At 40.1% G+C, this 16,546-nt stretch overlaps 1 protein-coding gene across 1 annotated transcript in view; it reads left to right on the top strand.

The window, feature by feature from the left end:
• Cdkl5 (cyclin-dependent kinase-like 5) overlaps positions 1-16,546 on the top strand; it is a 210,374-nt gene that overhangs the window by 173,072 nt on the left and 20,756 nt on the right. Inside the window, exons 16-18 of the mRNA NM_001024624.2 lie at positions 4,619-4,718; positions 9,894-10,013; positions 12,919-13,135. Of these exons, the coding sequence (NP_001019795.1) occupies positions 4,619-4,718; positions 9,894-10,013; positions 12,919-13,135 (437 nt within the window). The remainder of the gene's footprint in view (positions 1-4,618; positions 4,719-9,893; positions 10,014-12,918; positions 13,136-16,546) is intronic.

Below are 16,546 nucleotides of genomic sequence, written 5' to 3'. Positions count from 1 at the left end.
CTCTAATACCTAATATGATACTCAGTAAATGCTGATTAACTGTAAGTCAGTTTTTGTTTTCATGTCTTCCTTCCTTGATTACAGTGAGTCTTTGAACTTCCCTCATTCTTCTTGACTCCCTTGGGAAGAGTTGTTAGTCTAGATGACAGGAGTCACAGTTTTGTGTGAGACCCTGCCTATTTATCCTTTATCTAAAAGTGTGTCTGTCCTCCCTCCACCTTGTAGCCATACTATTTTGATCAATGTGTTCCCCAAGGTGATGGGCTGGGTCACACTAGATGGATAACCCTTCTCAAAGCTTGCTTGTCTGAAATTTATGTGACACCCAAAGCTGCCCACTATACCACGTGAAATTATAGAAGCCATAAATCCACATAGGGCAATAGTTGCCTGGTGCTCTCAATGCTGCGTGTTCAAGGCTCCTTCTTCCTTTGTGTAACACAAAGCTTTTCAAGTACTTGAGTTCCAGGCAGCTAGCTGCTCTCTCTTCCTTTCTCTTCCAGGCTTTTTTCTCTTCGTGTTTTCTGTGTGTGTTTCTGTGTAGCTCTGCTTAGTTCTTTCCTTTTGTCTCCCCTTCTTTGTTCAGGCTTGCTTTCTTCTGGCTTTTTTTTTTTTGGTGGGGGGGTGGTGAGACAGGGTTTCTCTGTGTAGTCCTGGCTGTCCTGGAACTCACTCTGTAGACCAGGCTGGCCTTGAACTCAGAAATCCACCTGCCTCTGCCTCCCAAGTTCTGGGATTAAAGGCGTGCACTACCACTGCCTGGCTCTTCTGCCTTTTATGATGCAAACATAATTTCTTTCCCCTTTCCTTTTGGCCCCTACACTCTTTCCCTGCCTACATCTCAACCCTACCACCTGGTCTGCTTCAGCTTAGAAACGTTGAAGTTAATCATTCCTCCTGCCCCACCTAGACTGTAGTTTCTCCAGTGCCTTAGAGATCCTAGGGAGGGTCTTTGATCCTTCATCTTCCCAGTTTCCCAGGACCAACTCTGCAATGGCAAATGCTGAACTGTTCTCCTGCCCCCTCTCTTCTAACCTTCCACTTCTCCAGCCTCTACCTCATCCTGGTGGAACTTCTATCTTCCCAGGCAGAATTCTGCTTCCTCCAAGGAGTGGTGTCCCCTTCTTTCCTTCCTGCTAGCACTAAAATTCTGCTCTAATGCCAGTTTGCCTTCTAACATGTCTCCTCGCCCCACCCTTGACTGCATTCATGAAGCTATGAAGGTCATATTTTCCCCAGCAGTACAGCACTGCATCTACAGACTTGTAACTTGCCACCATCCCATTTGTACCCATGCAACCACATCTTAAGCTTCTAGCTTTCAAAGTGATGAAGGCACTGCTCTGGGTTCCCAGACTGAATCACAGAACTTGTACTTCAGAATTTAGAACTTAAGTGGTGCTTAACTAGCAAGTTCTAATGGATTTCAAGAATGCCTGGGGTGCTCCTGGGCACTGAGGAGCACAGGTGTATGCCATCATGTCAGGGTTATGTGGGATTGAGGGCAGAGGCTTTGTGCATGCCAGGTGCACATTCCACCAGCTGAGTTTCATCAGCACCAACTATATCTCTAACCCCAAAGTACTCTGGGCTGTATAACACCTTGTTGATGACCTATAGCATACTATTGGTATGTGTTCTCAAAAATTAAAAAGGATATCAGAAATTCTGCTACCTAGATAGAGCTTGTAAGGGTTTTTTGGGGGTGGGGGGTGAGGGTTCTATTTTGAGAAGAGGTAAAATTTAAAACAAGAATATCAATAATTCTATTACCTAGATAGAGCTTTTAAGTTTTTTGTTTGTTTGTTTGGTTGGTTGGTTGGTTGTTTGGTTGGTTGGTTGGTTGGTTGGTTGGTTGGTTGGTTGGTTGGTTGGTTGGTTCGAGACAGGGTTTCTCTGTGTAGCCCTGGCTGTCCTGAAACTCACTTTGTAGACCAGGCTGGCCTCGAACTCAGAAATCCGCCTGCCTCTGCCTCCCAAGTGCTGGGATTAAAGGCCTGCGTCACCACCACCACCACCACCACCCGGCTAAGATTTTTTTTAGGGGGGGGGTGGAGGTTCCTTTTTGAGAAGTGGTAATCTACCCACTGTTAACCACTGTTCTCAAACACACGTGCTAAATCGATCCTCCCACTGTAGTCACACACCTAGGACTACAAGCATATGCCATGAGGCTTTTCTTATTTTTTCCCCCTAGTGCATTCAATGGAACCCAGGGTCTTGTCAATATTGTACAAGTGCCCTTCCGCTGAGCTGCATCTCCAGCCAAGATTTCTGTTGCAATTTCTTCCTGCATTTTAAAAAAAGTGAATATAGCAGCTAGAGGAATGGTTCAGGAGTTAAGAGCACTCATTGTTCCTACAAAGGATCCAGCTTTGGTTCCCAGTACAAATAGTGGCTCACACCGATCCATAACCCCAGTTCCAAGGAGTCCCACACCCTCTTCTGACCTCCATGGGCTCCAGGCACACAAGTGGTACACACACAGAGACTAATTGCTAAAACATAAGATAAATAAATCTTTAAAAAAAATAAATGAATATTAAAATGCATTGTATAACCTATATGCCTTCTTGCCATATAGTTGGATTTATCTGGTATGAAAAAAACTTGAAATCATTATATTTTTACTTACTACTATAGTTTAAATATTCTTTTATGTCAGTGGATTCTTTGAAGCTGTGATTTATTTTTAATAGCTTCATTGTGTTTTCTGTCGTGCAACCAATAATGGTTTATTTAGAATTTTTCTGGCTTACATATTTTAATGAAAAAAGCTGGGTGCTGCTTTCTTCATATTTTCTTAGATATTATAATCACGTCATCGCTGTTTGGTATTCTGAAACCATAAATATAAATTAACTGTTAATTTTAATGATTCTACCACTTTTACTTTAGGGAATATGTAAATATGTGAGGGTTTTTTTTTTTCAAGAATAATAGCAGTTGAGTTGCTTTTTGAAGAGTGTAAGTCCAAAACCAAGGTGTCCCCCAACCCCTCTTTTTTTGAAAAGTGGGTTTTTGTTTCATGGTCAGTCTTGGAAGACAACCTGACTGGCCTTCAACTCAAACATTCTGTTTCAGCCTCCTGAGTGCTGGGATTACAGGCATATGCCACCACACCTGGCTTATTTCCTATTTTTGAACATCCTCTATTTTTATTAAAATACCTAGTGTTATCTGTGGTATCAGTCTTTTAAATTTTTTATTCTACTTACTCTTCTTTCATTTATTACATCCTAAATGCAGTTTACTTTCCTCCTAACCCTTCCTCTAAACTCCACCCCCGACCCCCCACCACCAAAGTCATTCCTGTTTCATTTCTCTTCAGAAAAGGACAGACCTCCCATGGATATCAAACAAATTCGACATATTAAGCTGCAGTCAAGACTAGGCATGTTGTATCAATCTTTCTTTCTTTTCTAAATTTTAAAATTACATTTATTTTTTATTTATTTTTTTACATCCCAATCGCTGTCTCCCCCCCCCCATAGTCCTTCCTCTCAAACTCCCTCCCCTTCTCTGAGATAGAGGCCCCCCTAGGTATCTCCATACCCTTGGGAGCTCTCAGAGACTGAACCACTAACCAAAGAACATACATGGGCTGGAGCTAGGCCCTCTGCACATTATGTATCAGATGTGCAGCTTGACCTTCATGTGGGTTCTGAACAACTGGAGCAGAGGCTATCCCAAAAAGCTCTTCCCCATGTTGGGGTATGTTCTACCAGCTAGGCTGCCTTGTCTAGCCTCTGTGGGAGATGAAGCTGTTCCCCATGTTGGGGTATGTTCTACCAGCTAGGCTGCCTTGTCTAGCCTCTGTGGGAGATGAAGCTGTTCCCCATGTTGGGGTATGTTCTACCAGCTGCCTTGTCTAGCCTCTGGGGGGGATGAAGCACCTAACCTTGCAGAGACTTGATGTGGTATCAATCTTAATGTCAGTATTTTCAGCTAGAATGATTCTTTAACACACACACACACACACACACACACACACACACACACCTTGAGCATACTGTGTTAGAGCATACATCATGTCTACATTTTTTCCTTGAGTATTTTTTTATTTAGGTGTAATAGATTAAAGGTTTAATAAGTAGGAATTTTCCAGTTTGGGGCAATTTTTACTTCCATTAATAATGTTTCTATAGCAGCATTGATTTTTTTTTTATGTTTTGTAACTTGGCAAGCTACTAATAATAAACTTGTTGAGCTGGTTTTTAGAAGGTAAATAGAAAAATGAAGGTATTGGAAATGTTTCTGTTCTTTCCCTTGGAGAGTTACAGAGGAAGCATCCTCTAAGCCATGCATTTTACAGAATTTCTAATTCAGAGATTTTCAGCAGCAGGAAAATGGTCCCAGAGAGCAGTTACAGATCATTTATAATAGTGCTCAAATTGCTAGTGTGATCAAGCCTGTGCCAAAGAACAGCCATTCCCTATGCTGATTAGATTTGGTTCCCTCTGTGCTTTTTAGAGGACCTTTACCTGTGGGCTCAATTCTTCATGGCTGATTGAATCTGGTATCACACATTTTCAGCCTTCATTATGTTTGTCACACTGTAGCAAGAGAACGATTCAAAGATCTATATGATTTTTAAAAAAAATGTCTTCTCATTTAGGAAAAGTCCTGAAAACATTAGTCATGCCGATCAACTCAAAGAAAAGGAGAAGCAAGGTTTTTTCAGGTCAATGAAAAAGAAAAAGAAGAAAACTCAAACAGTAAGTACACGACTAATGTCTGTCTATGTCACAGGGTTCTATGTTATTCTGTGGATACATGTTACCCTCTACACGGAGCAATCAGACTTAATTTCTTAGTATGGATATATTGTAGACAGCTCTTTCTGAAGTCTTTCATTACCATTCTCTCACAAAGCTTTTCTAGATTCAGCAGAATCTCAAGGAGTAAAAGAAACTTAAATTGGATGAGAAAATACTTTTAAGCCTCTCTCAATAAACTACTTATCCATGTGAATTTAGATTGCTGTAAAAACTATGAAGACACGGGATTTGTTTTTCTCTGGGAGCATAGAGATATGCAAAAACTTTGGAAATGGTTTTGGTTTACATTTAAATCCTGAAATTCATAAATAATTATCATCCTTCCCTGGCTTCTAGTCACAGAGGTACAATTTCATCTGACATTTCAGGGCTGGCTTTGAGAAGTAAAGCTATTTCACTTATGGTGGCGTTGTGAAGCAGGCTGCACCTCAGCTCCTAGGAGCTTTGCATCTGAACAATGGGCCAGCCCCACTTGACTGGACTCATCAGTTTGTGGAACTGCTCAAGTGGAAATTCTAATCTAGCTAGTAACAAGAGAAAATGGGGAAGAAAGACAAGCCTCCAAGACAGCAGCAGGGGCAGTTAACTCAGAAAGAGCCTGCCTTCCTTCATTTTATTTTACCCTGATATCTAAGTGATGTTGAATTAGCCACTTTCAATAGTCTTGCGTTTTGACTTTAGTTTTATTTCACACAAGATTTATTCTCGTTCATGGCCTAATCCCATTGGCTTTATACTATTAGTAGACTAAATGCTTCTGGGGCCCTTCAAGCCATCATGAAAATTAGAAAATAGAGCTTAGTGGTAACTAAAGAAGAAGCAGATGATTGTAGGAAAGTATATAACTCATACTAAGGATATTAGTCTCAAAGATGTTTGAGAAACCTTATATGTGTTTTTGTGTTGATTATAACAAATGTATAAACAAACACAGTGTATAGTGATTTTGCCTGCATATGTTTGTTCACTGCTTGTATGCCTGGTGCCCACAGAGACCAGAAGAGGGCATTGGGCATTGGGCATTGGGATCCATGGAACTAGAGACATTTGTGAGCTGCTATGTGCGTGCTGGGACTCAAAACTGTATCCTCTGGAAGAACAGCTAGTCCTCTTAAAAGCTGAGCCATTTCTCCAACCCCTAAGTGTATTTTTAAGGCCCCTTTACATCTAGACCTGTGGAAAGCATTCTTTCCCTTGCATATTAGATGCAAGTATTTCATTCCAAATAAATGACTTCAAGCTCTGAGTTGGTGTAGAGCATGGTATTATAGGCTTTTCCTTCCAGTACTCAGGAGACAGAAGCAGGGAGATCTCTGTGTTCATGACCAGCCTGCTCTACAAAGTGAGTTTCAGAGTAGCCAGAGCTCCATGAGAAAACCTTGCCTCAAACGGCCACCAAAACATTTCATTATCAAAAAGAAAATATAAAAAAGAAAACATTGTTCTTGATCTTGCCCAACCTACCACAGACAGGAGCTTTGTAGTCTATGTATACATGTGTGGAGGAAAGTTTGTGTGTGTGTCTGTGTGTGTGTGTGCGCGCGCGCGCATACACTTGTCTCTGTTTTCTGCTTTATTTTAATGGTTACATGATATTTCTGAAATGTTCGTGGGGGTGGAAAAGGGTACCTATATATCTCTTTCTGAAACTTGCCTAGACTGAAATGTCAAATCAAAATGCCACTCAACTATATTTGTTGCTGAAACTGTATTAAAAAGTGAAGAATTTAGGATTGACTTTGCTTTAGGATGTTTAAAATAATTTAAGTGCTAAAACATTAAACTCTGCCCGTTGTCTATAGAATGTATTGCCTAGCATAAGCATTATCCTTCCAACACTCCTTCCTGGCCACTGTTATAAATTTTGTGGGATTTTGTTAACTACATGCCTACCACCCTGTGATATGATTGAGTTATAGAAAGTAGTAAGGGTAGAAGAATTGAGGCTGTTTTGTACATAAATTTACATTTTAATACATGTCTGCCTCAGATCAACATTAAACCTAAAGCCCTTGCCTAACTGTGGCTAAACGAAGTATACACATCTTGCCTGACCTGATTTTTCAAGATTTGGATAAAATTCTAGATATGTAAATAGTATAGGTTAGGGTAATAAAAATTACTGTTCTCTAGCATCCTCTCTCTTAAATGTTTTATTAAATGTTTATACTAACCTCAGAAAAGCTTTCCACAGATCATGGGGCCTTCAGTTTTCCAAACTGAATTTTTTTATACCTCTGCATTTTTAAATTAAGAATAAAATGTAAGTGTTTTGAAATCTAGAGTCAGATTTCCAAAGAATACTATAGTGTGCCAGACCTCAGGCACTGAGGCCTGGCATTAACTTAACTCTGCTTTCTTTTAATGAATATTCAAACGGGAACTTGCCTTTACCTTCTAAAATTCAATAAATAGAAAGCTAAGTAAGACAAACCAAAAAATTGATGGGGTTGAAACTTTCACAGAAGACTCCAAGAAACTTAAATCTGCTGCCAGATGTACGTAGTATAGCTAATCCTAAATCTCTTTTACTAGATTAGGAGCTGAGCCAGGCAAGTGGTTGACCTGTCCAAAGTCGCACAGAGTTAGAACTAAAACTAAAACTGGCTTTCCCTGTAAAAGGCCTCTGAGTCAGGGTTTCTCTCATTAAAACGGGAAACCTCAGATATTTACACAGCCGTCTTCACACTTGCAGCAATGAAGGGCTGATCTTACTGCATCTGTATACACTTTTGTTCTCTGACCACTGAGGTAGCCAACAGAGAGGAAAGAGGTGCCAAAAATCATCCTGCACTGTAAAGGTGCCTTCTTTGACTCCAGCAAGTCTGGAAGCTGCCTTGGGGAATCTGGCTTTGTCTACCCAGGGAATTACATAAGTCCCCAGAGCCTATGGTGGCTTTGCCAGCTTGGTAATTGGAGCTTACTTAGTATCTCAACTTGAAATGATACTTTAATATAAAGATTGAACTTTTAAAAAATATTGTGTGTGCATGATCTGGGGAAGGAGTGCACAGGGGCCATGGTATATAGAGGTCAGAGGGTAACTTTGTGGAGTTGCTCCTCACTGTTGACTTTTATGTGAGTTCTTGGAATTCAGTCTCTGGTTGCAAAGTTCTCCACTGATCCATCTTACCAGCCCTGAAGATTAAACTTGTATCTCTTTGCTTGAAACCCAGAAATCTGAATTGTACCAGATATTTTAAATGAGGCATATATTTCTAACAGTGTAATGTAGCTCTGCTCACCTAGCCTTAGTATCCCAGCAACACTGCTAATCATCTCCCAAGTCATATTTACTGGCTCTAGATAATTGACTAAAAAGATCCAAAGGACTTAAAGTATATTTTCTCTTATAAAAAATAATCCATGTGGTAGAATCTCTTCATTACTGAAATCCTAACAGTTAGTAATGGCTGGAGTTCATCAGCAACTCATTAAACACAATTCTTCAAAACAGTCTTATTTTTGACAATGAATAAATTCCTAATTGAGCATAATGTAAGCAGATGCCTAGAGGTCTCAGGCATCCCTATACTCTTGCTCATAATCATTGTAGAGACTCTGAAAAAATTTGTACTTGTGTAAACGTACACTATTGTTTCCAGGTGAAAATAATAAATAATCTCTCTAGATGCATAGCACAGAGATTCTTTCCATGATTGCTAATATTTAATCATTTGAGGGTTACCAAGGGCTAGTAGTTTCAATTAAAGCACCTATTTATTTTGCTTAATATTTTTTTTTGTTGCAATTAGCTCATTTGTATCTTATATTACAGACAGAGTCCAGCAACGGCGAGAATCCAAGCATCAAGAAATCCCTCTTCCCTCTTTTTAATTCAAAGAATCATTTAAAGCATAGTTCTTCTTTGAAAAAGCTGCCTGTAGTCACTCCACCCATGGTACCCGTTTTTCCTATCGTAGCCCTGAGAACTGCTCCAGTAAACTTGTTTTACTGATGATGACAGCATGTCTTATTTTCATGGGGTCATAATCTTTGTGCTAGTTAAGTACCTGGGCCAGTTCCATAAATTCTCTGGGATATATGCATATATATAATACATATACTTTATATATATTATATATCTATTCTGGGTTTTCTGCATCAGTTAAAGATGTTGTCGCATAAGCCTACTAAACAAACTAGTAAGGCTGGTTTGGATGGGCTGATTAGCCAATTGTTGGCAGACGGCATTCTTGAAATCTTTTCATTTCTCTAAAGAATCTGATTAACATTTACAGTCCACAAATGTCTTTTCACTTGGCTCACTGCATGCACTTTGTTACTATTCGGTTGGCAGTTTGTTTCTTTAAAACCAACTTTAAATTGACCAAATCATTTGAGCTAGCAGGCTCCATAAGAAAAGCAGCTTGTACTAGTTGATAACTTGCTCTTCCTTACCTGCCTCTAGCTTTTGCTAGTCACTAGGTGTAAAGCCATGGCTTTTGCTTGGCATTTGGCATAACTCTCCTTTTGTCCACTAAAGCCACTGAATAGACCAATTGCATTCATTTGGAATTTGTGGCATAAATTTCAAGCAGTTTCTAAGCCTACAATGGCAGACACAGATTTACTGGGCAGTGGTTTGGGACTATGATTCAAACCATACTTCCCTACATTTTCTCTCCTTGAAAGCTCCCTAGACGACTTTGGCAGCATCAAATACAGATTTTGCATCATATTCCCAGCATGAGATTTTGTTTTTGTTTTTGTTTTATTGAACTGGTTCATAACCTAACTACAATATGAAATGAGGATGCCACAGCAGTTCCTGGTCCAGCCCACTTTAACTGCTCTCTCTTACAGATACTGAAACTAACAGCATGGGAATGCTTTAAGGGTTAAGGTTTTAACCAAGCTGCATGAATCTGCCAATTTTTCCTAATGCAGGGAAAATTACTAAGAAGGCAGCAGACTTTAACTAGCACTACTTGCATCATGAACATTTGGAGAATTTTGATTTACTTACTGGGTCTTTTTTTTTCTCTCTTTTGAAATTTGGTTTAGTTCAGTTTACTTTTCAGTTTGGGTCTCTTCTTGGGTGTGGTTGTTGTCTATGTTCATTAAGGTTATTGATGTGCTTGCTGAATCCTTCTCCATCTTTCCCTCTAGGTGCCCAACACTGACGGTCCTGATCTATTGACCTTACAGAAAGCCATTCATTCTTCTAGCACTGCAAGCAGCAGACCAAAGGAGTGGCGACCTGAGAAGCTCTCAGATCTACAGACCCAGGTGAGTGTAGCTTACATCACTCCCAGATTTTCAGGATGGGAAATGAAGGAAGAAAAAAAATAGCTTTCTCCAAATCGACCGTAATAAATAGCCTTGGTGCTATTTTGCAAGTCAGGATGATTTTCACAGTGATTCCCACTGTGAAAAAAAGCAAGCCTCCACTACCCTTCACCTAGCTGGGGAAAGCAGCGGAGCAATGTGCAGAGATAAACAAGAAGTAGTCCTAGACCACAAGTAGGCTACAGCTCAGGAGACAAGATTCATGAAGACCATACTACAAAGTAAGTTATGCTATGAAATATTGGTGAGGATAAACTGAGATTGTGAGAAGAATAAGGTTACCTTAAAGATGGTAGCATATAAATCGGGCCTTGAAAGCCAGATATTAGAAGCTTTCTTGAAAGAGTATTATACCTTTTGAAATCTAAGCCATTTTTATAAAGAAAGGTTTATTTTATTAGGAACTGCATATCCTTTTTGTATTTCTTCAATACCCCGTAATAAGAACAGTGACATAATCTACCATGTTTATTTTAACCAAATTTTGGGAGTTTAGAAGCAGTGGCTCTAATTTTTATAGGTTTTCTGTTTTGTTCTTTTTTTTTCCCCTAAGAATGCATTTTACCAGTTAGTCCAGGTAATCAGTTAGTCCTGCAATTTTCTATGTAATCCAAACTGACCTAAAACTAGTAATCCTTATGGCTTTATATCCCACATGCTAGGACTATAGATCTGGCTTCTTTCACTATAAGCTGTTACTTGGAGCTATAAGCAGAAGTTCTCCAAAATTGCCATTCTTTTTGCCTGGCCATTTATATTTTGTACTTATAGCATAATCTCTTCTAAGGGTAAAGGGGGCATAGGGAATGAGATATCCTAATTTGGCGAGGTGGGGATACTTATTCAAAATAGGAACACAAAGATCTGAGAGCCTGATGCTAAGGGGCCCCTTTCTAGTAACTTCATGTCTCCAGCTGATTCTGGATTATTATAATTGCTTGATAATTTTCTCAAGTTGACTAGGAATGACTTGTTTATATCATTTTAATAAAAATGAAAAAGTAGTCAAGAATGATGCCTCAGACCTATAATCTCAACACTTGAGAATTGGAGGTAGGAGTATGAATAATTTGAAACTATACTGGGCTATATAAACAGAGATTCAGTCCAGCCTGGGCTACATAAAGGCAAGGAGCAAGGAGGATTAAGAGTTGGAGGCCACCCTGGGATACATAAAAGGAATGAGGGTAGAGAAAGACACCCTTTGAATACCTCCAGTGCATAGAACACTTTGCCACCTCCTATAGAGACCCCACAGCTTTCTTTGGGACAAATGTCATAGAGCTAGTGGCGAGTGCTTTCCTAGAAGCTATGTCTCCCTTAGTTGTTTCTCAGCTCATTTACCGTGGTGGTTAGCACCCTGTTTCTTCAAATCTTACAGTTTTCCTAGCGATTATCAATGTGATTCAAAGTTGACCAATAGCTGGAATGCATGTGGCTTATACCATGGCACTCAGGATAAAAGTACTCTTGAGTTTTGCCAGCCTGTGTTGCTTCAGTAGTAGATTGGTTTATTTATGGTGTGTGTGTGTGTGTGTGTGTGTGTGTGTGTGTGTGTGTATGTGTGTGTGTGTTGTTTTGGTAGTTTCCTAAACTGTCCTCAAATTTGTGATTCTCTTATCTCAGCCTCCCACACATCTATCTAGGATTGAATTCATATACTGCCATACTTGGCTTTCTATGCCTCTTCTGGTAGTGATTCTCCTGCATGTTGTGCTTAAGGTAGAGGAAGAAGTGTTGCCTTTCACCATGGAGAAACTTGAGTCTCAGGAGTTAACTGAAAATAGTTGGCCAGTGAGGGACAGATCTCATCTAGGTCTTGGCCTTCTCTTTCCACACCAGTCTCCCTTCCAAGGTGCTATAACCTGTAGGGTCTTTGACCAGCAGCCATTCTGTAGGCAAGAAGTCCACTAACCAGGGTTTCTGTGAGCAGTTGAAATGCTTTATATTTTTAGTACCCAAACTGTACCATTCCTACATCAAAAAGATGAAAATGAGTTAGTAAAATACAGCATAGAACATAAAGATGTACTATCAAAAAGGGAAACTACTATCTAATAATTCACTGCATCAATACCTAAAACTACATTTTTCCAGCTACTCTTGCAGCTAGGTATGGTTAGATGTTCAAGTTCTATCCAGTTGTATCAATTACTTCTGCCATTGCTGTGGCAAAATATCTTTACAGATGTAGGGTACAGTTCATCACAATGGGGAAGGCATGACAGCAGGTCACACTGTATCCACAATCAGGAAAAAGAGAGATGAGTACCAGTGTTAAGCTTACTTTCTTCTTTCATTTAGCAGGACACCAGCTTCTGGAATGTTGCTGCCCACATTCAGAGTGGGTCTTCCCACCTTAGTAAAATCTCTTTAGAAACACCATCACAAACACACCCAGAGGTATATTTCCACAGGGATTCTAAACCTAGCCATTCCACAATTAAGATTATCCATAGCACTGGCGAAATCGAAGTGAAGACTTATTTGGGACGTCTTCTCAAAAAGGAGAGGCACACCCATGTCTGCTGTTGTTTCTCCTTTCTAGGTCTGAAGCATGATAAACATGGTAAAGACAGAGTGCAGCCAGATCAAAGGAGCCCTGACCTTCATATGCTACCTTTGGGGCCCTAGAGTTATTTTTTCCCTAGATTTCTAGGCCTTTCTTTAAAAGGCAGTGACTAAAATCTTATTTGGAAAACTGGGAGACCAGATAGAGCTGGACTGGCACACCCAGCCATGTGGCCTCCCTTTCTGCCTCTCTTTAGCACCTGATCTCTGTGGCCTTCCATCTCCTTCACCTACTCTAAATTAAATCTTGTGCATACCTGAATCTTTCTTTCAGAGCCAACCACTAAAATCTCTTCGAAAGCTGTTGCATCTGTCTTCATCAACCAATCATCCAGCTTCTTCAGATCCTCGGTTCCAGCCCTTAACAGCTCAACAAGCCAAAAATTCCTTCTCAGAAATTCGGATTCACCCTCTGAGTCAGGCCACTGGTGGGAGCAGCAACATCCGGCAGGAGCCTACACCAAAAGGCAGACCAGCCCTTCAGTTGCCAGGTCAGATGGATCCTGGTTGGCACGTGTCCTCTGTGACCAGGAGTGCCACAGAGGGGCCTTCCTATTCTGAACAGCTGGGTGCCAAGAGTGGGCCAAACGGGCATCCTTATAACAGAACAAATCGCTCACGAATGCCAAATCTGAATGATTTAAAAGAGACAGCCTTGTAATTTATGCTGGGATGGAGGGTGTTTATGTGGGGGGGTGGGGGGGCAAGCCAGTTGGAAGGGGAGGGTTCAGGGTGGGTTGGGAAATGGGTTGGGCCAGGGTAATAAGCCAGTATTTTCAGCTTTATGAAGGTGTGTGCAATATTGTGTGTGAGGGGGGCCATCTGGCTCCTTGCAGCCACAAATGCTAGTCAGGGATCTTAGAGCCACGGGGGTTCCTTAGGGATCAGCACTCCCCACAGGTCTTGTGTGAGAATGGATAGAGTGTGCCATTGAGGAAGAAGAGATTCTTGCCAGTTTCTCCCCATTACATTCCAGCTTTAGTGCAATCTCTGTTGAACTTGGGGAAGCCAGGGTGTGTCCTGGATGTGAGGGATAGAAGAATTCATGTTGACCGATGCCCTTACCACATATTTTTTTCTGACTAGACTAAATGTGGGGTTTATTGTAATCTAGGAGTATCCCTTTGAAGGGTTAGCAGATGAACTGTATGTCTTAAATTGTTTTCTAAGCTTCCATATTTGATAGGATTTGTAACATTTATTTATAATTAATATTGTACTGTTATAATCATACCTTTTATGTTATAATGTAAAGTTATTTTGAGCTGTTTGGAACATTGTGAAGCAGTGGGACAGCTACAGTAGTTTCTATAAAAACTAAACAGTAACATTTATATATTGCATCAGGAGTATTTTATTCTATATAACTATAAATATATATGGTAAAGAACTGTCTGTTTTATAAATATATTCATTTAAAGAAAGTATCGTTATGACACTATCTGCCATATTTTTATACATTTGTGATATGAAGTGAGTATTATACTTATAATAAAGGGAGTTGAATTGTGGCTACATGTGATTGTAACAGTATAAACTTTGCTGAACTTTTTGGCCCCAGCAGTAGCCTCTAGACATGATCCTTGGTAGCAGACAAATACAGCGTCTCTTTCCAGGCCCACAGGAGAAGAAGGTTGGCTAAGTCAGTAAGGAGCCCAACAGGCCTCATTTCTGTTCTCAGACACTTGGCTCTCATTTGTGTCCAGGGACATTAACTGGCACACGAGAGAAGGGCGGACAGAAGTGGTGTGCATGGGTCTTTACAGAGAATGTGCTCTTCCACTTAGCAATAGTGTTAGAGTATGGACCAAAGATTTGCCAGTGAACAGTCCTTGTTGTGGGGTTGTAAGAGGCACCTGTCTGGGGATCTTGCAAACCAGCTCTATGCTCCTGAATGCTGTCCACCCTCCTGGAGACTCTTGCCTTCAGGTGGGATCTGAGCTACGTGAATGGCATTTCTTCTTCTAACTGCTTTGTTGTTGTTGTTGTTGTTGCTGTTGTTGTTATTGTTGTTGCTCTTCTAATATATTTATAAGGCTCCTGAAGCAATTCCAGATGTAGAGAAAATTGCTCTGTCCTTTTTTCCTTCCTGGGACTGTCCATTTATAACAAGGTCATCATGTATACCTGTATATACATACACTCCATCCATCGGAACAGGACTACATCCTTCTCTCATTTGATCACTCTCAACTCCCAAGTTACTATCAAGTATCATCAAAGTATTATAAGGCCTCTGGCCAGCAAGCATTATACCCACCTGTCTCTGGACCATCTTTGACAAAAAAACAAAAACAAAAACAAAAAACAAAACAACAAAAAAAAAAAACAAAAAAAATCAAACACCTCATCATCTATCAATAGTCATAGAGTTTTGAAAGTAGTCTCTTAGCAATAAGACTTTTAGAGATCACTCCCATCCCTCAAAGAGGTAACTTTTCAGTATTTACTACTTATTCCAGAATTCCGAGAGTGTCAGTCCCCAAATAAAGTCAGCTATCACTGAAATCTGCTGCGTAACTGTTAACCCTTCCCTGAGATTTTGAGAATCATAGCACTGATGATAATGAAGATTATAAAGGTCTTAGATTCTTTGAAGCTTAAATTGTGTGCATATTGCATATTTATATAAATACTATTAATGATGTGTATTGATTATATATAGAGGTCATTTTAAGGTGCTTTTTATTTAATTTTAATAAGTATAATAGGCACTAAAATGAAACTCAACTGGGTACTATCATGGAAACAATTTGATTCATTTGCATGCTCTTGCGTTCTTTTCCTATCTTGTTTCTGTTACCAGTTCAGTACTGTCTGGGTAGCTCTGAATTCTGGCTTTTCCCAGGCAAACTCTTCAATTATCCAAGTGAGGTAGACCCTCAGCAGTTTTTGCCTGGATATAATGACACTAAAAAGGTGTATATTTAACTCTTCTTTTTCATACTAGATCTGTACCTTTGTATCCCCTGCCCCCACCATGTCCCCTGCAAACCAGAAACTACATTTTGTTTCCTCTGGAAAGACTTCTCACTGTGCTGTGTGCTTAGGAACTTCGAGGTCCCATTGCCATGCTGTGGCATTCGTGACTCGTCGTCACCAAGGGGCTGGTTTCCCATGTTGTCATCTTTGCTAACACTGGGATCTCAGATGTTTGCCGAACATTTATATTCATGATGGTTCTTTAAAGAAGGGCTAGAACAATTGCCTTCTACCTAGAGCAAACTAATCCTAACTGATGAAGTCAACACTTAACTTTTCCTACATTCCCAGATTTGAGCCAGAAAATAGCTACAATGTTTTCAACTAGTGTTTCTGAGCTAGCTCTTTTATCCTCTTCTTAGCTCTTGTCGGTTCTGACTTTCCCTTGATCCTCAATAAGCTATAAGTGAATCTACAATCCCATGCATTCTCTTCCTGCTCACAGATGGGGGCAGTAACATTTTCTCTCAGATCTAATAATGAGCCCTCTCTTAGCTTTTAACTGTCACTTCCCCTTCTGGTTGGTCATTCAGTGGCCTCAAAAAGATGTCATCCACTGCAGGAAGGAGTTGACTGAGAGTCACAAAACCCCCACATTTTCTTTAGGAGGGGGAATTGGTGATATCCATGTTCTGTTATCTGTGCTGACATCCTAAAGGACACAAAGGTTGAATTGAAGGCTTATGAAGTTCTTTGTGTTAGGAAGCTATTGCTGATCACCTTTCAAAAAGAACCTTGGTTTCACTGTCTCTCTAATTTGACTTCACTATCATCTTTTTCTTTTCTGAAGTTCTAAGTAAACTTTAACTGATCTTTGTTCAGTCTTAACTTGGACTCTATCCAGAGCCCAAAACCAGAAAAGAGTGCCCTATGCCAAGAAGTTTAAGTGAGCTATCTCTGCAGCAGCACTTCTCAGCCAA

The sequence above is a fragment of the Mus musculus genome, chromosome X (assembly GCF_000001635.26).
Source record: "Mus musculus strain C57BL/6J chromosome X, GRCm38.p6 C57BL/6J".
NCBI classification, from domain to species: Eukaryota; Metazoa; Chordata; class Mammalia; order Rodentia; family Muridae; genus Mus; species Mus musculus.
This window is presented reverse-complemented; position numbering and strand designations above follow the sequence as displayed.